Source organism: Phyllobates terribilis, unplaced genomic scaffold (assembly GCF_046119375.1).
Source record: "Phyllobates terribilis strain yellow unplaced genomic scaffold, ASM4611937v1 Scaffold_7__3_contigs__length_470593459, whole genome shotgun sequence".
NCBI lineage: Eukaryota > Metazoa > Chordata > Amphibia > Anura > Dendrobatidae > Phyllobates > Phyllobates terribilis.
This window is the reverse complement of record NW_027362767.1, coordinates 385770919-385793865: the sequence shown is the minus strand read 5'-3', so window position 1 is coordinate 385793865 and position 22947 is coordinate 385770919. Positions and strand designations below refer to the sequence as shown.

At 48.0% G+C, this 22947-nt stretch overlaps 1 protein-coding gene across 1 annotated transcript in view; it reads right to left on the bottom strand.

Moving 5' to 3' along the window:
- Positions 1-19323, bottom strand: part of BLVRB (biliverdin reductase B) — a 39614-nt gene extending 20291 nt beyond the window's left edge. The window contains exon 1 of the mRNA XM_073641483.1: positions 19164-19323. Within this exon, the coding sequence (XP_073497584.1) occupies positions 19164-19242 (79 nt within the window). The 5' untranslated portion in view covers positions 19243-19323. The remainder of the gene's footprint in view (positions 1-19163) is intronic.
- Between the last annotated feature and the right edge of the window lie 3624 nt (positions 19324-22947).

The following is a 22947-nucleotide window of genomic DNA, read 5'->3' as shown; positions in this document are numbered from 1 at the left end:
AATTACTCAGTTTGTCCAACTGGTGCTGGCCTCTAGCAGACATTTCATTTCATATATATTCTGCTCTGGCTGGGAATAGCACGCGTGCTGGGTCACGCGTGCAATAGATTTTAAGTGCAATAATTACAAGTGCAGTTAGACCATGGCAGTTGGACAGGGCAGGAGACAGGTAAGGTGCATAAAATTTTCATACAAACATGCTTCTTGGTCAGTCATAGTGCATTATGCATTAGTCTTATCAATCTGCTTTTTATTTGTTTTCACTTCTGCTTTCTCACAACCCGCCCGCCCTTCAAAACATTCTGTGCACTCTCTCTATATCAGCCCCTCCCTTCTCCCCTCTCCCATGTATAACTCTGAGGCTCTACTGACATTCCTCACCCACTGCAAACCATCCTCTACCTCCATACAGCATTCAAAACGTTCATACAAATCATTAGACCACCTGATCTTTCTCTTCTTTCTCCTTTTACTAGTCGCAGGCGACATCTCCCCCAACCCTGGGCCCCCCTCCACTAGCGTACACCACTCTCCTCCAGCTGCATATAGAAACCCTGCTAATCTTATTAACGTTCAGTGCATGCCCTCTCCTATTGATTTCCATTGCGCTCTCTGGAACGCACTGTCTGTGTGTAACAAACTAACTTACATCCATGATTTTTTCCTCTCTAATTCTCTTAACCTTCTGGCTATTACAGAAACCTGGATTCAGCAGCTAGACACCACCGCTGCTGCTGCTCTCTCGTTTGGTGGGCTGAAATTTTCACATACCGCCAGACATGGCAACAGACAGGGTGGAGGTGTTGGTCTGCTCCTTTCCTCACAATGTGCTTTCCAGGTCATCCCCCCGGTTCCCTCACTTATGTTTCCTTCCTTTGAAGTCCACACCATCAGACTCTTTAAACCCTTCTCCCTGCGAGTGGCAGTCGTGTATCGCCCTCCAGGCTCCGCCCGCCAGTTCTTGGATCACTTTGCCACCTGGCTTCCTCACTTTCTATCCTGTGACATCCCCACCCTCATCATGGGCGACTTTAACATCCCCATCGATGACCCCCTCTCCCAATCTGCCTCTCATCTACTTTCTCTAACTTCTTCATTCCGTCTCTCACAGTTTACGAATTCTCCTACCCATGAAGACGGGAACACTCTAGACCTGTTTTTTTCCAGTCTCTGCTTGCTGGATGACTTTACCAACTTCCCTCTCCCGCTCTCGGACCACAACCTTCTCTCCTTCTCTGTTAAGAATGGTCTCCTCACCCGGGACACCCCCACTTACCACACTTATAGGAATACACGTACCATTAATACCCAGCAGCTTATGGACAATCTCCACACATCTTTAGCCCCCATCTCCTCCTTCTCCTGTCCAGACTTGGCATTGTCACACTACAACAATACACTGAAGAGCGCCCTAGATGAAGCAGCTCCTTCTACTCGCAGAAAGATCCGACACAGACAACGGCAGCCCTGGCACACGATGCAAACACGCTTTCTTCAACGTTGCTCGAGGTGTGCTGAGCGTCAGTGGAGAAAATCTCTTTTAGCAGAGGACTTCATCCACTATAAATTCATGCTCAAAACCTATAACTCTGCCCTTCATCTGGCCAAACAATCCTACTTCACCACCCTCATCACTTCAATGTCCAACAACCCAAAACGACTTTTCGAAACCTTAAACTCCCTCCTGAAACCTAAAGCACAGGCCCCCACCACCAACCTCAGCAGTGAGGATCTGGCCACTTATTTCTTGGAAAAAATCAACCACATCCATCAGGACATCTCAGCCCAATCTCCTCAGTGCCTGGATCCCCTTCCCTACTGCACTTCAAGCTCACTAGCCATCTTTGAGCCTGTCACAGAAGAAGAGGTTACCCAGCTCCTCGCTTCTTCTCGGCCTACAACCTGCAACAGTGACCCCATTCCTTCACATCTCCTGCAGTCCCTCTCACCGGTGGTCACCACTCACCTGACTAAAATATTTAACCTCTCTCTTTCGTCAGGTATCTTTCCCTCATCATTTAAACATGCCATCATAACCCCTTTACTTAAAAAGCCATCCCTGGACCAGAACTGCACTGCTAACTATAGACCTGTCTCTAATCTTCCCTTCATCTCTAAACTCCTGGAACGCTTGGTCCACTCCCGTCTAATCCGCTATCTCTCAGATAACTCTCTCCTCGACCCTCTACAATCTGGTTTCCGCTCCTTACACTCCACTGAAACTGCCCTCACTAAAGTTTCTAACGATCTACTAACAGCCAAATCCAAAGGTCACTGCTCCCTGCTGATTCTCCTGGATCTCTCTGCAGCATTTGACACTGTGGATCAACAGCTCCTCCTCACTATGCTACGCTCTATAGGCCTCAAGGAAACCGTTCTCTCCTGGTTATCCTCCTACCTCTCTGACCGCTCCTTCACTGTATCTTTTGCCGGCTCCTCTTCCCCTCCTCATCCCCTTACTATCGGGGTTCCGCAGGGCTCAGTCCTAGGCCCCCTCCTCTTCTCTCTATACACTGCCCCTATTGGACAAACAATCAGCAGATTTGGGTTCCAGTATCATCTCTATGCTGACGACACCCAACTATACACTTCTTCCCCTGACATCACCCCTACCCTAATACAAAACACCAAGGATTGTTTATCTGCTGTGTCTAGCATCATGTCCTCCCTCTATCTCAAATTGAATCTCTCCAAAACTGAACTTCTTGTGTTTCCCCCCTCTAGTAACCTAACTCTACCTAATATCGAAATTACCTTGGAGGGGTCAACCATAACTCCCAAGCAGCACGCCCGCTGCCTTGGGGTCATATTCGACACTAACCTTTCCTTTACTCCCTATATCCGATCACTCACTCGCTCTTGTCACCTGCATCTTAAAAACATCTCCAGAATCCGACCTTTTCTCACTTTGGAAACTGCTAAAACTCTTACTGTCGCTCTTATTCACTCTCGTCTGGACTACTGCAACTCTCTTCTGATCGGTCTCCCTCTTACCAAAATTTCCCCTCTCCAATCTGTCCTGAATGCGGCAGCCAGGGTCGTATTTATGTCCAGCCGCTTCACCGATGCCTCCACCTTGTGCCAGTCATTACACTGGTTACCCATTCACTACAGGGTCCAATATAAACTCATTGCTCTCACCCACAAAGCTCTCTACAGTTCTGCACCACCTTATATCTCCTCTCTCATCTCAGTCTATCGTCCTACACGTGCCCTCCGTTCCACAAATGACCTAAGGCTAACATCCCCCATAATCCGAACCTCACACCTCCGTCTCCAAGACTTCTCTCGTGCTGCACCAGTTCTCTGGAATGCTCTACCCCAGACGATCCGATTGATGCCTAGCCCCGATGTCTTCAAGCGCGCTTTAAAAACCCATCTCTTTAAACAAGCCTACCACCTCAACTACTCAGTAAACTAACTTTCCCCTGTTCCCTCCTAAATACTATTCAGAATCTGCACCCTACTGTTCATCTGTTTCTACACCCTCCATGCACTCGATAACTGCACTCGGTAATTGAGTATTGCACTTTAACATACAGGCTGATGACCGGATCATACAGCTTTATATGATAATCCCGACTTATTATAATAGCCAGACCTGAAATAACAAGCACTTTCCACCTATTGTCTCCCCCCATTTCCATGTAGATTGTAAGCTTGCGAGCAGGGACCTCACTCCTGATGTAACTGTTAAACTGTCTCACCTTGTATTGAATTTATTGTTTGTACATGTCCCCGCTTAATTGTAAAGTGCTGCGGAATATGTTGGCGCTATATAAATAAAAATTATTATTATTATTATTATTATTATTATAGGTCACTACAGATCTATTCATACAGGATCAGGGGCAGACATACCATTTGTGCAATCTGTGCAGCTGAACAGGGGCCCAAGAGATAAGGGGGTCACTGCCACCTCCAGATCAGGAGGAATTGTGAAGAGACATTGGATTTCAAAGGACCCCTATATTGTTCCTGCAGAGGGGTCTCTTCTGTCTGTGTCCGCTCCTGCTTTCTCAATATATATGGGAGTCTTGGCACTGGCCAAACATTTTAAGGCTTATTCATGTACTCTTAAAGCATATCCGCGGGATATGTTGAGAGCAGGGATATGCATTTATCATATGTTTACATTGTACAGGATTGGAAAATGAAGGAAAACAGTGGGATCAGTTTATTGCCAAAATCCCATTCAGCTTGCAACAGCAGCGGCGTGAACTGCAACTAAAATACAGTAGATGCATGAAAGAATATGGGAGATTAGATGTAGCAGCGCTGTGTTTGTCATTTGGCACAGCTCATGTCTGTGGTTTTCCACGGGACGGCAGGTAATCCTTCTGCAGAACACTGGTGCTCCCACATATCTGCCATTTCTATTTGCACCAGATTTGATGAGTCACCCTGATTAGGTTTCCTACAGTAAAGTTCTCTTTTTTTCAGTTTGCCAGTCAGGTCGTGTCAGCAGAATCGTCAGATTCTCAGAACCACACTAATTATACATTATTCGCTTGTAAGATCTAGCAGTCCCTTGTGACAAAAGCATTGTCATGGGGTTTGCATTGTGCCTCCAGGTAGCCCCAGAGGACACAACGCACACTAAATGGTAAACTAGATCATGTTAAGTGTACAATGTCTGTGTAAACTGCTATAATAGTGTCCAACCGTTCGGTGGTTATAATAGACTTCATTTCCATTGCTTTTTAGAGTTCACACCAAAATTTTACAATAAATCCCCCAAGTCAGCCTGAAAGAAGACCGGTCACTGGCTCAAAATTTTTAAGCTAAATACCCTATAAAATTCCCTGAGCTCCCCCGATTCTGACACTTTTCTCCATTTTGCGCTGCATCGCTCCATCGCAGAGATATTCACATTTGTTACTTTTGTAGCACAGTATGTGAAATCTCTGCTTGTTGTTCAACTTGGCATTTCTTCAGAGTCATCTTCTCTTGGGGGGTGCACTTTCACTCCTTCCTCCCAGACACTGCCAATCACAGCTTGGTATCTGATCCAGCAGTTTATCGGTCTCAGATGCTGCCATCGGTCTCAGATGCTGCCATCGGTCTCAGATGCTGCTGAGCTGTAATTGGCATTGTCTGGGAGGAAGGGGTAAAAGCGCACGCCACAAGAGAATACTCTGAAGAAATGCTTAGTTGGTCTACAAGCAGAGGTTTCACATACTGCACTCCAGAATAAACAAATGTGAATATCTCTGCGATGGAGCGACGCAGCACAACACGGAAAAAAGTGGTAGAATCAGGGAAACTCAGGGATTTTTTTCCTAGGTATTTAACTCCATTTTCTTGAGCAACTGACAATTCTTTGCTGTTTTATTCCTGCTGCTATGCCATCATATGGTTCAGTGCTAATTTTTATGGTCTTTACCAAGGGGGCATGTTTTTAGGCGGCTCTGCACAATTGTCAACAACCATAAAAATTAGCTGTAAATACACAACATTTTTTCTTCTGCGTTTTTCTTTGTGGAACACATCTGCTATGTTTAACTGTCCAAGCAAAGTGGATGTGATTTAATGACAACTCCTCCCCACTGTGCGTGTTAAAGATGCCTCTGTGCGTTTTTTATTTTTTTTTTCTATAGGGAGCCTGAAAGTAAAAAAAACAAAAACACATTTTTTAAGTGCAGTATCACAGCTTTTCCGTACTAAAAACGCTGATTCACCTGCATCAAAAACTCATTAAATAAAAAGAGAAAACGCAAAAAAACCCCGCAATAATCGGACAAGATTATTATTGCGTATTTTGGTGCGGACAGCTGCCGAAAATATGCGGATAAAGAAGCAACAGAAAAAAATGCTACGTGTGAACACAACTTTAAAGGTAACATGTCACCTTGAAAATGCTGCCTAGTCTGCAGTAAGCATTTTATAGAGCAGAGGGAATGGAGAAGATTGATGTGTAGTTTTATGAGAAAAGGTTGAGTATAACTTTTTACGTTTTAATCATTTATACCTCAGCTTTTTATGGGATTTTTGGTCCAGTAGGCGGTCCTATGATTCTATGAACTCTGTCAGTCACTGATAGGACCGCCCTCCGGACAGTTTCCTTTAAGAGTCTCCAGCTGGATCTCAGCTTCCGGGCCAAATCCTGACTGATGAACGCCCATTTTTGTTGGATCAGTGTTCGGAGTTTATCACAATTTCTGTGTTTTTCTTTGTCCTACCGCTTTTCAAGGTTTGACCACAGGATCTCAATGGGATTGCGATCGGGGATGTTTCCTAATAACAGACCCAAAGTTTCAATGTTTTGTTCACTGAGCCACTTAGTTATCGCTTTTACCTTGTGACATGGTCTCCATCATGCTGGAAAAAGCATTGATCGTCACCAAATTGCTCCTGGATGGTTGGGAGAAGTTGCTTTTGGAGGAGGTTTAGATCCCATTCTTTACTCAAAATTGTGAGTAAGCCCACTCCCTTGGATGAAAAGCCCGCACACATGAGTGATCTCAGGATGCTTACTGTTAGCAGACACAGGACTCATGGTGGCGCTCACCATTTCTTCTCTGGACAATTGTTCTTCCAGATGTCCCAAACAGTCTGAAGGGGACGTCAGAGAAAATAACTTTACTCCAGTCCTCTGTAATCTGATCCCTGTACTTCCTACAGAACGTCAGTCTGTCCTTGATGTTTTACTTGGAGACAAGTGGCTTTCCTTCTCTTCTTGACACCAGGTCATCCTCCAAAATCCTTGGCTTCACTGTGAGTGCAGATGCACGGACACCTGCCTGCTGCCATTCCTGAGCAAGCTCAGCACTGGTGGTGAACTATCCTGAGTTACGAGACAGTCTGGGCACCCAACAGCATTTGGTAAATGTACTTAGATACTGGCTGATGACCGGATCATGCAGATTATTTGAAAACCACTATTTATTAGAATGATGGCTGTACCCGTACATGACAAACACGTTCTACCTATTGTGCCCCCCTATAGATTGTAAGCAGGACCCTCACTCCCCCTGTAACTGTTGAACTAGATGTTACTTTGTATTATCTTGTATTGTCTGTTCGTGTCCCCGCTTAATTGCAAAGTGTTGCGGAATATGTTGGCGCTATAGAAATAAAAATTAGTGTTGAGCGAGCACTAAAATGCTCGGGTGCTCGAAGCTCGGGCCGAGCTCGTCGTGATACTCGGGTGCTCGACCCGAGCAACGAGCCCAATGTTAGTCTATGGGAGACTCGAGCATTTTTGCGGTGGCACCCCCGGCAGTCTTTTAAAAGCCTAACAAGTGCCCAAAACGATAGTGACAGTGCTCAAATGACATGGGGACAGCATGGGGATCGCCCCAGGAAGCATTTCTGACCCCCAGGTCACTGTTGTCAACAACGTGTTCAGAGGTATTAAGCCACTTTAACAGGCTCACAATAAAACGAAAGTGAAACTTTTTTCCTGTGAAATATGTTAAGGAACATCCTTTCCAGGGAAAAGACTTGTGTATAAGTTAAAATAAATGACCAAAAACAAAAATACTCCTCCACACCTTCGGCTATGTTCACAAGTAGCATTTTTTATGCGTTTTTGCACTTTTGTATTGCTTTCAACTATGACAAATGCATTCACCGGGAAATGTCATTTTAACATTTTACAACCTTATCTGGCCATATGCTGTGTGACACATGCATAAAGTGCTGAAAAGACATGGGAACAGCATGGGGAAGACCCCTGGAAGCATCTCTGACTCCCAGGTCACTGTCTAAAAGTGTGCCCATCATAAGTGATCCTTGCCGCATCAGAAGATGCAGACTTGCAACTATCCCCATGCAAGTTCTAGTCCCAGGGCAGTGTTCAATTGTACCTCCCCCATTCCTTGCAATACAAGCGCAAGTATGCAGCCTGCCACCCACCCACCCCCAGGCTGCAATACCATACTGCTTGCTTGCTTGAACTTGGGCCTTTTAGGCATGTGGAGGCGGAATCTGGCCACCACGTCATGGCTGTGTTGGCGGCCTGGAATCCATACTCAGTCCCCAGCCGCCCGGCGGCCGGGTGTCCATACTCAGTCCCCAGCCGCCCCGCGGCCGAGTGTCCACACGGTCCCCAGCCGCCTGGGGGCAGTCGGATGTCCATAAACGGTCCCCAGCCGCCCCCATTTCTCCTTGGAACATCCCCCCCACACACTTTTCTTAGCCCGGCCTGCTTTAGGCAGCATTGGACGAGCCCACCAGAGAACCAGACTCCTCCAGTGGGCCCTGACTTCTCAATCGGTGGAGTTGAGAGTGCCAAGGTGAGGAGCATGATGATGATGACAGAAGTTAGCATCTGCTATGTTTTCTTTTAATGCAAGTGTAAGTGTGCAGCCTGCCACCCACCCACCCCCAGACTGCAATTCCATACTGCTAGCTTGCACTTGAAATGGGGCCTTTTAGTTTAGAGGAGGCCGAAGCTGGCCGCTACCTCATTGCTGCTTCGGCAGCGAGGTATCCATACTCAGTCCCCAGCCGCCCCTATTTGTCCTGGTGTGCCTTATACATAAGATTAAGCGCGTATACCAAAACATTACCTGTGCCCTCCCCAGTGCATTTAGTGGGAAGGAGAGCCTATTCCGCTGTAGTGTGTGCATGCCAAACCCCTGTTCATGGTACATGCGAAGATGCCTCCCACCTTGCACCTGTCATTGCACACTTGCAACTATCCCCATTCAAGTCCTTGTCCCAGGGCAGTGTTCAATTGTACCTCTCCCATTCCTTGCAATGCAAGCGCAAGTATGCAGCCTGCCACCCACCCACCCCCAGGCTGCAATACCATACTGCTTGCTTGCTTGCACTTTAAATTGGGCCTTTTAAGCATGTGGAGGCGGAATCTGGCCACCACGCCATGGCTGTGTCGGCGGCCTGGTATCCATACTCAGTCCCCAGCCGACTGGTGGCCGGGTGTCCCCGCTTGCTCCCCAGCCTCCAGGGGGTGGCCGGGTGTCCATACTCGGTCCCTAGCCACCCCTATTTGTACCAGTAACCTTTCCCACACTTTTCTTAGCCTGGCCTGCTTTAGGGCAGCATTGGCCGAGCCCACCGGACTATCAGACTCCTCCGGTGGGCCCTGGCTTCTCCATCAGGGGAGTTGAGAGTGCCAAGGTGAGGAGCATGATGAGGATGATAGAAGTTAGCATCTGCTTTGTTTTGTTGTAATGCAAGCGCATGTATGTAGTAGAAGCTAGGCCTGAGGAGGTCAGCGTTTTGGCGCATATCCTACCTCCTCCGAGGATTGCTGGATGTTTTCCTGCTACTATCCAAGTTCTATGACTCCCGTTAAAACAAAGCTTCAGGTGATAAATGATGGATGAGGTGGTGGCAAAGGAGAAAGAGCAGGAGGAACAGGGACCATTCACATCAATATCAGGCCAGTCAACCAGATATGTCTTGTAGGATATGTTTCTGTAACAAAAGGAGCGGTTCGGCTACACAGTTATAGGGCATACAGTGAGTGCAATGCCTACCAAAAATTTCGAGGCACTCCAATGCCCCTTGGAAATGACATGGAGGTCAGAGGGCGTTAACTAAACCTTTTTTTCCATTTATAGCAACTGGGTCTCCTGTGCACTGTTGGCCTAAGCAGTGAATGGAAGGCTTTCCAAAAATTATGAGGTACTGCAATGCCCCTTACAAGAGCCATGTGTGGCACCCCAGGGGTCTGGTCACCACAGTAATAGAGATTACGTCGGAGAGCAAGTGGGAGGTTTCCTGGTCAGGATCCCTTAAACATGCAACATCCTCCTGCCCCAGTCCTGGGAGGGGAGAATTCTGCCCTTATAAACTGGATCTGGGGTGGGGTTGAGTGAGTCAGAGAACAGAGAACAGTCAGAGTCAGAGTGAGAGCAAGGGAAAGTAACAGCAAGGAGCTCTGTAGGAGCTAGGAGCTAAAGACGAGGGGCTGGAAGCTGAGCAGAGCTCGCCCTGGCAGAAGACAATAGGAACCGGACACAGGAGTCCGAAGCTGTGCGGACTTATATATCCAGCAGCAGAAACCAGCCGGCAGGGGATTTCAGGTCCTCTGGCCATAGAAGCCCGGAGGCTCAGTCACAAGCAAGGGACCAGCACCGCCGTCGTGGAGCGGAGGCTAACAGAAGGCCCCAAGTCACCAGCCATACGGGTGAGCACTACACGGTACACTCAGGGACGTGGGCTACTTCTACCCGCTTACAGCAAGGTAGCCAGGAAGAGTGCAGACAGACGGGGAGGCCTACAACTCCACCTGGCCAGGGGAACTCCTGCTTGCTCACAGACTGACCAGGCCTCTTATGCTAGCCAGTACTCCCGGGAGGGTCTACCTTATAATCATCAGTAAAGACCCTGAACTGCACTGCAAAGCCCCTTAAAAGAGCCATGCAGTACAGCATATTACAAACATAAGTCCCATTATTGGGGAGTGGGTCTCCCATAGTATTTGCTTATGCTTTCCCAGCAAAAGCTGCCAAAAATTAGGACGGAGCAACTTGCAATGCCCCTTACAAGAGCCATGCAGTACAGCATATTACAAACATAAGTCCCATTATTGGGGAGTGGGTGTCCCATGGTATTTGCTTATGCTTTCCAAGCAAAAGCTGCCAAAAATTAGGACGGAGCAACTTGCAATGCCCCTTACAAGAGCCATGCAGTACAGCATATTACAAACATAAGTCCCATTATTGGGGAGTGGGTGTCCCATAGTATTTGCTTATGCCTTGCAAGCAAAAGCTGCCAAAAATTAGGACAGAGCAACTTGCAATGCCCCTTACAAGAGCCATGCAGTACAGCATATTACAAACATAAGTTCCATTATTGGGGAGTGGGTGTCCCATAGTATTTGCTTATGCCTTGCAAGCAAAAGCTGCCAAAAATTAGGACGGAGCAACTTGCAATGCCCCTTACAAGAGCCATGCAGTACAGCATATTACAAACATAAGTCCCATTATTGGGGAGTGGGTGTCCCATAGTATTTGCTTATGCCTTGCAAGCAAAAGCTGCCAAAAATTAGGACGGAGCAACTTGCAATGCCCCTTACAAGAGCCATGCAGTACAGCATATTACAAACATAAGTCCCATTATTGGGGAGTGGGTGTCCCATGGTATTTGCTTATGCTTTCCAAGCAAAAGCTGCCAAAAATTAGGACGGAGCAACTTGCAATGCCCCTTACAAGAGCCATGCAGTACAGCATATTACAAACATAAGTCCCATTATTGGGGAGTGTGTGTCCCATAGTATTTGCTTATGCCTTGCAAGCAAAGCTGCCAAAAATTAGGACAGAGCAACTTGCAATGCCCCTTACAAGAGCAATGCAGTACAGCATATTACAAACATAAGTCCCATTATTGGGGAGTGGGTGTCCCATAGTATTTGCTTATGCCTTGCAAGCAAAAGCTGCCAAAAATTAGGATGGAGCAACTTGCAATGCCCCTTACAAGAGCCATGCAGTACAGCATATTACAAACATAAGTCCCATTATTGGGGAGTGGGTGTCCCATAGTATTTGCTTATGCCTTGCAAGCAAAAGCTGCCAAAAATTAGGATGGAGCAACTTGCAATGCCCCTTACAAGAGCCATGCAGTACAGCATATTACAAACATAAGTCCCATTATTGGGGAGTGGGTGTCCCATAGTATTTGCTTATGCTTTCCAAGCAAAAGCTGCCAAAAATTAGGACGGAAGAACTTGCAATGCTGGCACCCTGGTGGTATAGTGGTGGTGGAGGCTGAGGATAAGGAGAAGAAGATTAAACAGCCGAAACGAGGAAGCGTATACCCATGTGTGGGTGTGAAGCGGTGCATGTGAATACACCTCCCGAAATAACACAGTGGATTTGACTTTATGTTACTCTGCTGTCATTTGGTGGTGATGAGAAGTCTGGCCCAATCCAGCCCTTGTTCATTTTGATAAGGGTCAGCTTGTCAGCATTGTCAGTTGACAGGCAAGTGCGCTTATCAGTTATAATTCCCCCAGCGGCACTAAAAACACGCTCCGATAACACGCTAGCGGCAGGGCAGGCCAGGACCTCCAAGGCGTACAGAGCGAGTTCATTCCAAGTGTCCAGCTTGGATACCCAATAATTAAAAGGCACAGAGGAGTCACGGAGGACGCTGGTACGATCGGCAAGGTACTCCCTCACCATCTTTTGAAACTTTCCACTCCTTGTGAGAGTACCCCGCGCCTGTAAGCTGGGCGGGTGTCAGAAAACTGTCCCAGAACGTTGACAGTGTTCCCCTGCCTCTGCTGGATTGGAGTTGCATCTCTCTCGCCTGTACGCCTTGGTTGGGCAACGAACTGTGACCTCTGCCGCTAGCGTGTTCAGATGGGAATTTTTTTAAGAGTTCTGCAGCAAGGGCCTTCTGGTATTGCCCCATTTTTGTAGACCTCTCCACCTCAGGAATAAGAGAGTGAAAGTTCTCCTTGTAGCGGGGGTCTACAAGTGTCACCAACCAGTAATGACTGTCACCCAACATTTTGACAACGCGAGGGTCACGGTTAAGGCAGCGTAACAAAGTCAGCCATGCGTGCCAGACTGGTAACGGGCAAGATTTCCGTGTCCTCACCAAGATGACAACTGACCATGCTCTCCTCCTCCTCCTCCTCTTCCTCCTCCCCCCTGTCCTCAGGCCACCCACGCTGAACCGACGGTATGACACTTGTACAGGTACTACCGTCTACAACGCATGATAGCAGCTCCTGTTCTTCCTCCTCCTCCTCCTCCTCTCCCTCATTGTCCCCCAATGCACGTTGGGATGAGATGAGGCTGGGCTGTGTGTAATCGCCCGCTACGGCTTCTTGATCCATCTCATCATACTCTGGCTGCAATGCCTCCTCTTTAATTCTCTGCAGAGAGCGTTGCAAAAGTCAGACAAGTGGGATACTGACACTAATGATGGCATCATCGCCACTCACCATCTTGGTGGCCTCCTCAAAGTTTTTCAGGATGGTACATATGTCAGACATCCAGGTCCACTCCTGAGGTCTTATGTGTGGAGTCTGACCTGAATATCGACGGCCTTGTTGCAGCTGGTACTCCACAACTGCTCTCTTCTGCTCACAAATCCTTTGCAACATGTGGAGGGTAGAGTTCCAACGTGTGGGGACATCACACACCAGTCGGTGTGCCGGAAGCTGCAAACGCTGCTGCAACACAGCAAGGGCAGCGGAAGCTGTAGCCAACTTGCGAAAATGAGCTGACAGGCGGCGTACTTTCACGAGCAGATCTGGCAACTCGGCGTACGATTTAAGAAACCGCTGAACCACGAGGTTAAGCACATGAGCCAGGCATGGTACGCGTGTGATCTCACCTCGCCTCAGAGCCGCCACCAGGTTACGGCCATTGTCACACACGACCATGCCGGGATGTAGGTTCAGTGGTCTCAGCCACAGATCTGCCTGCTCTTTCACAGCTGTCCACAACTCACAAGCAGTGTGAGGTTTATCACCTAAGCTTATGAGTTTCAGCACAGCCTGTTGCCGCTTGGCGGAGGCAGTACTCCAGTGCTTCCAGCTTGTAACTGATGTGGTGATATCTGAGATGGAGGCTGAACATGAGGAGGAGGAGGAGGAGGATGCGCAGGAGCTGTACACTGTGGGGGCAACTCTGACTGACATAGGGCCCGCAATCCTCGGTGTGGGGAGGATGTGTTCCGTCCCAAGGTCCGACTGGGTCCCGGCTTCCACTATGTTTACCCAGTGTGCCGTCAGAGAGATGTACCGTCCCTGGCCACACGTGTCCGTTGTCAGGTGGACTCTCCCAGTAACTGCGTTGTTGAGGGCACGGCAGATGCTTTGGGACACGTGCTTGTGTAGTGCGGGGATGGCACACCGGGCAAAATAGTGTCGGCTGGGGACCGAGTACCGAAGGACGGCCACCGCCATAAGATTGCGGAAGGATTCCGTCTCCACCAGCCTAAAAGGCAGCATTTCCAATGCAAGCAGTCGTGAAATGTGCGAATTTAGGACTGTGGCCTGTGGGGCGTTAGCTGCGAATTTCCGCTTTCGTTCAAAGGTCTGGGATATGGACAATTGAACGCTGCGGTGGGACGTGGACGTTGATGCTGTTTCTTGAGAAACTGCCATAACAAGTGAAGACTGAGAGGAGGGGGCATTTTTACATGCAGTATGGACAGGGGATTGCCTTGCACACACAACAGGGGGTTCTATTGCACGCACAACAGTGGAAGAAGCAGTGGTGACACCCACTGACACTGGTCGTGGACCCTGGGTTTCGCCCCACAAAGTCGGGTGCTTTGCTGCCATGTGCCTGATCATGCCGGTGGTGGTCAGGCTGGTAGTTTTGTCACCCCTGCTGATGCTGGCATGGCAGGTGGAACATATGGCCTTTTTGGGGTTATCAGCAGAGTCTTTAAAAAAATTCCAGACTCTGGAAGACCTACCGCTTGTACTGGCAACGTCCCTCATGTTGGTGTTACGGGGAACGGTTGCCTGCCTTCTGTCTGCGGCCACCACACTGCTTCTTCCTGCCTGTTGGGGTACTCTGCCTCCCTCCCCCTGTGTGCTGCTGGCCTCACTCTTCATGTCCTCCTTCCACGTTGGGTCAGTTACTAGATCATCCACCACCTCCTCCTCTTCCACTTGCGCACCACGCTCCTCCTCCTCCTCACTTCCTGGCAATTGTGTCTCGTCATCGTCCACCTCTTGTGACAGATTGCCAACGTCGACTTCCTGTGGCCGTGGCTGTTCAAATATTTGGGCATCGCAACATGGGATCTCCTCTGCCACCACTTCAAGCGTATCAGGCGAGGGGCCCAAATATGGAAATGGACCAGTGAACAGCTCTTCAGAGTGTCCAAGTGTGGGATCACTTGCTGTCTGACGACACTCGGCATGGTGGGAGGAAGGAGGAAGGAGCATCAGGGTGAGGAGGAGTATGCGGTCGAGACTCACGGCTACTAAGAGTTGACCATGTGGAAGACAGACCGGAGGTGGTGGTGCCCAGGTAACTGGAAGTATTGTCTGCTATCCAATTAATAACCTGTTCACACTGATCAGTTCTCAATACTGGTGTTGTTCTGTTCTTCCCTAGTAATTCGGTCAAGAAGTGGGAGCGAGAAGATGTGGCTGTTGGTTGTGGCACATTTTCACCTTGGCCACGGCCCCGTCCTCTGCACGAACCATCACCAGAACGTCCACTTCCACGTCCCTTGCCACGCGCCTTGCCCATTGTAAATGAAGTAAAATAGCTTACACTTGCACTATCAATGGAAAAAGGGTAATAAAGAGTAGATTAGAACCGTGGAAGAGGAAAACCACACTTATTGTTTACTGGGGTATACCACACTTTTTTAAATAGAGATATTTGCGGCTGAACAGTGAGCGACACACTCAAACTGCTTTTTTTTTAGATACCAAAGGCCCAAAACTGGATAGTACAGCGATTTGACCCGTGGAACTGCGAAACCACACTGGGATGTCGGGCCTACACAAGACTATTTTCAACAGATATATTTTTGTGTCACAACAGTCAGGAGACACTACTGTTTTTCTTTACGGAAAAAACTACCAAAACCTGAATAATAGAGATTTTTTACCGTGGAACAGCAAAACCACAGTTATAATTTACTGGTGTATACCAGGCTTTTTAAAATATATATATATTTGCGGCTGAACAGTGAGCGACACACTCAAACTGTTTTTTTTAGATACAAATGGCCCAAAAGTGGATAATACAGAGGTTTGTACCGTGGAACTGCAAAACCACACTTGTATTTCTTGGGCCTACACCAGACTATTTTCAACAGATATATTTGTGTCTGAAAAATCAGGGAGACACTATTATTATTTTTATACAGCAAAAAAATGCCAAAAACAGGATAATAGAGATGTTTTACCGTGGAACATCAAAACCACAGTAATAATTTACTGGTGTATACCAGGCTTTTTAAAATATATATATATTTGCGGCTGAACAGTGAGCGACACACTCAAACTGTTTTTTTTAGATACAAATGGCCCATAGAACTGCAAAACCACACTTCTATTTCTCTGGCCTACACCAGACTATTTTCAACAGATATATTTGTGTCTGAAAAATCAGAGGCACACTTTTTTTTTGGGGGGGGACACCAAAAGGTTAATAAGATGGGTATTTGTACATTGTGAAGGAGGAAAAAAAAAAAAAAGAGGATTTTGATAAAAAAAAAGGATTTTTCCTGGCCCCCGGGACCTGGAGCTAAGTCCAGCAATTTCAGCAACAGGAGCAGAACACAGGACTGTAATGCAGCGTTTGCTGGTATAACCACTGCGTCTCCTATACAGCCTGCCTGCCTGATATACCTGGGATGGATATTAGTCCTGAGAAGGACTGTTTGTTTGATCTGGCAGCCTTTACAGACCCTACACTAACTATTTTGCAGGATATATCTCTCCTAAATCAGCAGCGCTGTCCCTACACTGTCTGATCCGGAGCGACTGTGTCCAAGATGGCGGCGCCCGGTTTTAAATACTCGAGGTGACGCTGTGCGGGCAGCCAATCACTGTAATGCCCACAAACAACATGGCTGCGGCATTACAGTGACTGGCTGGCAATCCCTGCATGTTCATTGGCTCTGTAAAGAGCGCCAAACATGCAGGGCGGAGACCAGAGCTCCCGCCCGAGTAACCCGGAAATGCTCGGTGACTGGCTGGCAATCCCTGCATGTTCATTGGCTCTGTAAAGAGCGCCAAACATGCAGGGCGGAGACCCGAGCTACCGCCCGAGTAACCCGGAAATGCTCGGTGCTCGCCGAACATCCCGAGTAGCGTGATGCTCGGGCGAGTACTGAGCAGTGTCGAGCATGTTCGCTCAACACTAATAAAAATTTATTATTTTTGCTGAATTTTCTTAATAGTCCTTTTTTTGCGATTAAGTAAAATTTCATAGCAAAGAATAACTTTGCAATTTTTTTGCAATTCGTCCGATCACTTTTCATAACAATTGAGAATTAATGCAGACTGCCACCATAAAACTGCAAAAAAAAAAAAAAAAATTGTGTCAGTCTCAAAACTAGTTTTGACTGTGGCATCTAAGGAGTTAAAGGAGATCCCAGCAATTTATCTCCAGCCCCAAACTTTGCAGGGTGTCAGTTTTATCCCCAAATATACTTCTGGTGCGGCGCAGAGGGGGTTAATGCTTCCAAAACAAGCCCTTATAGCTGGGGATATAGAGTAATAGAAAGGATGAAGGATGTGCCAGTTTTTGACTCAAAATTCTGAGAGCGTTCATACAAATATAAGGAGGTATGGACGGACGAATGCAAATTTCTTTTTTTAGGAAGCAAATGATTAATGCTGATCAATGTTTACTGAGGGGGAGGAACCCAAAAAGTGGCTTATCTCTGCTAAACACCCACACCGTGACTCAGCATAAGGCCCCAGGTGCCACATGTGCACTATGGGGCCCATTTACTAAAAATGTCTATTTTACACAGTGGTCTATGGGGTTTGGCGCATCTACAGACCATTTAGTATACGCTCTTTAGTTGGATTACTCAGGTCCCATAAGATATATCAAACCCAAAAATATATTGCACGCTACTTTTTTCCTGCAAATTCCGCATGGAAAAGACGGTGAATTAGCCCCATTGGGCTTAAAGAGAGTCTGTCACCCCAAAAAATGCAAATTCAGCTACTTAAACATTTATATAGGAGACTTGGCCTCTATCAAAAATCCTACCAGTAATATAGATTTTAGTGTTGTATTTGCAGATAAATTTACTTATAATCCATATGCATAGGAGGGTGCTTTGGTGCACTCTTGGTGTGGCCGATGACTCCGTGCACCGTTACGCCCTCCATTTTGCATATTTAGCACTGTTCCTGTGCTCCCTAAGCTCAAATCCCTGCACACTGACCCTTGAAGAGCCAGCGGCGCACTCAGTGTTAAAGTGGGTGCACAATCAGTGTGGGCACATGTATGCCCTGATACCGGGCTCCTCTCTGAAGCCACCCTCTAGTTAGGCAGATGTGACACTGGCTACACTGCAGCATGTGCACATGTCACACCGGCACCGTGCATTCAGGTGTCGCACATGACAGTGTGCGATGTATACATGTGACATGCCGGATACTGTGCAGGGTTATATACAGTCATCCCTCTGTGCAGTGTATACATATGACACACCGGGTGCTGTGCAGTATATAAAAGCGTCACTCTGTGCAGTGTATACATGTGAGACCCTGGGTACTGTGCACTATATGCAGTGGTCACTCTGTGGCACTGTGCAGTGTATACTGGCATGGTAACTGTGCAATGTATACTGGCGTTACTCCGGGCACTGTGCAGTGTATACTGGCGTTACTCCGGGCACTGTGCAGTGTATACTGGCATGGTAACTGTGCAGTGTATACTGGCGTTACTCCGGGCACTGTGCCATGTCGGGCACTCTGCAGTGTAAACTGGCGTTACTCCGGGCACTGTGCAGTGTATACTGGCGTTACTCCGGGCACTGTGCAGTGTATACTGGCATGGTAACTGTGCAGCGTATACTGGCGTTACTCCGGGCACTGTGCAGTGTATACTGGCATGGTAACTGTGCAGCGTATACTGGCGTTACTCCGGGCACTGTGCAGTGTATACTGGCGTTACTCTGGGCACTGTGCAGCGTATACTGGCGTTACTCCGGGCACTGTGCAACGTATACTGGCGTTACTCCGGGCACTCTGCAGTGTAAACTGGCGTTACTCCGGGCACTGTGCAGTGTATACTGGCGTTACTCCGGGCACTGTGCAGTGTATACTGGCATGGTAACTGTGCAGTGTATACTGGCGTTACTCCGGGCACTGTGCCATGTCGGGCACTCTGCAGTGTATGAAATGTGGAATGGAGTGGAATGGAATATGTCACTCTGGGCACTGTGCAGTGTATGCGAGTGCCATTCAGTGCAGGGTGCCACTATATACAGGCGACATGCCTGGTACTGTGCAGTGTATACTGGTATCACTCGGGGCACTGTGCAGTGTGTGCAAGTGTCATGCCTCGCACTGTACAATGTCATGTCTAGCAGTGTATACTGGCGTCACTCCGGGCACTGTGCAATATCATGTTTGGCACTGTACAGTGTATATTGGCGTCACTCCAGGCACTGTGCAGTGTGTACAGTGTCATGTTGGGCACTGTGCAGTGTGTGCAGGTGTCACGCCAGGCACTGCACAGGACACCAGCAGCACACCATGTGCTATGTAGAAACAATGTAATGTAAGTTACCTGCATCTAAAGCTCGCGCCAGGGTCCCTTTCCCGGTCATTCCGGTGGCCCCAAAGATGACAATATTTTTGGGTGCCATTGTGTAAGACTAAGCAGAACTTGCGCCCTCCCTGCATGTTATACTCTGGGCGCAGCCTGGCCTCTCCTCCCTCCGCTGGGAGGGACTTTATGCTTAACCCTCTCACTGCTGGAGAAGTAGAAATGTGCCTTGCTCACTCTCTAGGTGACAGATTTGGCTGACCAGGTCCTGCCTTTCCTATTCTGTCCTTAAGGTGCTCACAGAGGCCATAGCAATGTGTGGACACTACAGGGGGCTACAAGCAGTGCTTGTAACCTGCCGTGGGTGGTCTTACGGCTTGAGCTAAAAATTCCACCTCTAATGAAGTACAGGCAAAGGTGGAGCCTTCTTGGCACAGATGCAAGGGTGCAGTTAGTTATAGCAGCGGCCGAGGTGGCGGCACAACCAGGTCGTGGTTTCCTCCATGTGTATTAGGCCACGGCCCCACTATCAGTATTTGGTCAGTATTTTTTCTCAGGAGTGGGAGATAAATGCAGAATTGGTGACTTGTTTCTATTATACCTTTTCTCTGATTGTTCCTCACCTGGTTTTGGCTCCCACTCATTTACAACATTTAAGCCCCAGAATGACCACTTTGGGGCATAATGTTGGTCTGGTTTTGCAGGGCAGGTGGCAAAATGAAGTTATCTTGCATGCTCATTTACCTGGTGCCCGAACAACAGCCACAGCCCCCCGCTTATTGTAAGCCATTATTGCATTATATAAGGGTGACACCTTACCAGGGGTGGATTAAGAGTAGCAAGGGCCCCGGGCAGTTTAGAAGGCGCGGCCCCCCCCCCCACACACCTGATTTATCACGTGACATGTCACATGATCCCCTGTGATAGTTCACGTGAAATTAATTTGGCACAATATTAATTATAATATTTTTTTTTAGGCTGTGTGCCCACTATGCGTTTTTCAAGCAATTCTGCTGCAGAAACGCTTAAAAAACGCTTGGTAGAAGGTCTGCCATGTTCCCCAATGATAATCCACATGTGCTGTGTACATGCTGCGGAAATTTCCGCTGCGGATTATCATTGCGGAAAAATCCGCAGCATTACCAATTATTTTGCGGAAGCGCGGCGTTTTCGCCGCCATTGACTTGCATTAGAACGCATGGATTACGCACTGTACATGCAGAATCCATGCATTTCAATGTGCGGATGGTACCCGAGTCTGGAGGACAGGAGACTCTCCTCCGGACCTGGGTACCATAGAACCTGTAAAAAAAGAATAAAATAAAAAATAAATATTATTCTTACCTTCTGATGGCCCCTGGTGTCTTTATCCGATGCGTCCTGGCTTGCCGGCAGCTCGCGATGGTCTGAAAAGGACCTGCCGTGAAGTCATTTAGTCATGTGACGGGTCACGCGACCGCTGACGTCGGCAGGCCATCAGAAGGTAAGTATATATTTTTTATTTTTTACCATTCTTTTACGGTCACACTATATAAATCCATGCTGGTTGCATGGATTTATATAGTGTAACCAAGTTGTCAAGCACTTTCCAAGTGATGCTAAAATCGATTGGAAAGCGCTTGTCAACCCGCATGCGGAAATGCAAGTGAAGAACGCTTCACATTCGCATGTCCCTGGCAGGAAAACGCATGTACAATCCGCATGTAAAATCCGCATGCGTTTTTTCTGCCAGGGAGATGCAGAAACGCTCAAAAAAAATCCGGAACATTTCTGTATCGTGGGCACATAGCCTTACATTAATTGTATGACTCAATATTGAGCACACGTAGCCATCTATACACAGCGGGAGGCTGCACGTTCCATCTATACACAGCGGGAGGCCGCACGTAGCCATCTATACACAGCGGGAGGCCGCACGTAGCCATCTATACACAGCGGGAGGCCGCACGTAGCCATCTATACACAGCGGGAGGCCGCACGGCGCCATCTATACACAGCGGGAGGCCGCACGACGCCATCTATACACAGCAGAGGGCCGCACGGCGCCATCTATACACAGCAGGGGGCCGCACGGCGCCATCTATACACAGCAGGGGGCCGCACGGCACCATCTATACACAGCAGGGGGCCGCACGGCGCCATCTATACACAGCAGGGGGCCGCACGGCGCCATCTATACACAGCAGGGGGCCGCACGGCGCCATCTATACACAGCAGGGGGCCGCACGGCGCCATCTATACACAGCAGAGGGCCGCACGGCGCCATCTATACACCGCAGGGGGCCACACGGCGCCATCTATACACAGCGGGAGGCCGCACGGCGCCCCCCCCGAGACAGCAGGAGGCCGCACGGCGCCAACTATACTCAGCAGGAGGCCGCACGCAGTCACGCATGCAGTCACGCACACACACAAACATATACAGACATATACATACACGTATAAACACATTTGAAACACAAAAATACATATAAACAGACATCACACAAGGATATCTGCCTGCACACACACACACACACGCACGCACGCACGCGCGCGCACACACACACATACACACACACACAGACACAGACTCACCATCCCCCGGCTCCATTCCTCCTGCCTGCTCTGACTTCTCCGTTGCAGCAGTGCAGGTCGGGCGCGCACTGCGTGACGTCACAGCTAGGAGACACGGCCGAGCACAGGGCCGTGTCTCCTAGCAGTGACGCGGCCGGGCCAGCACAGGGAAGTTAACTGCTGCAGTGCTGGCCCGGCCGATGAAGTAGTAACGGCGGGCGCTGCTGGGGGAGCGGTCCGAGGCCCCCCCTCCCGGACCCGCCACTGCTACCGGTATGTGCCGCGGCAGCCCGTACATATAATGAGGGCAACCCGGCATTAGACACCCCGCCCGGAGCCGTGGGCCCCCTGCAGGCTCGGGGCCCCGGATTGCCCTCATTATAATCTGCCTATGCACCTTACTATCTTTATTCTTGGAAGACTTTCTTGTTCTTCAACATATTTTACATTATTTAGAAGTTAGTATTTATCTATATTCCTGCCTCTCCACCTGTTTTACAGGTGTTCTTCCTTTCCCTTTTCTTTCCTTGCCTTTCCCGTTCCTTTTCTTCCCCTCCTACCTTTAAAATGTTTTATATATAAGGTATCTTTTATGTGTATCGTAACCCCTTTTCCTTGCCTATCCCAGTCTTTCATTTTCCTTCTATCCCTTTAATTTTTTTTTTCCTTTTTTTTCCCCCATTTTCCTTAATAAACCATATTTTCCTTCTCCCTTCTCATCCTTAACCCTTTCCACCCTTTAATTTGCCTATATCTTTCATCCCTTTATATTTCGCTTTTTTGCTTTTCATTTTGTTCTAGCTTGTGTCTATATTACTGTGTATTTATAATACGTCTCTCACTTCTTCTATGTTACTGTGTATTTAGATGTCTCCCTCCTTTTTCTTTATTACTGTGTATTTATAATATGTCTCCCCCTTTTTTCTTACCCCATTTATGTAAAAACTCCTTAATAAAAACTACTTTAACAAAAAAAGCGCCCGCTGTGCGCCCAAGGACGCTGCTGGACTGTGCGGTTTTGGTGCTTTTTTTTCTCTAGACGCTTCTATGTGGAGCCTAAAAAAAACGCATGTAAATATGTTCTATATTACTGCGTATTTATAATATGTCTCCCCTTCTTCTATATTACTGTGTATTGTAGGGTTTGGTACTCACTCAGCCGTGTTAGAGGTAGACACAGGATACTGTTACTTTAAAAATGTCCAAGGCAGGTTTATTATTCCTGCAAAAAACATCACTGTTAGGCTGC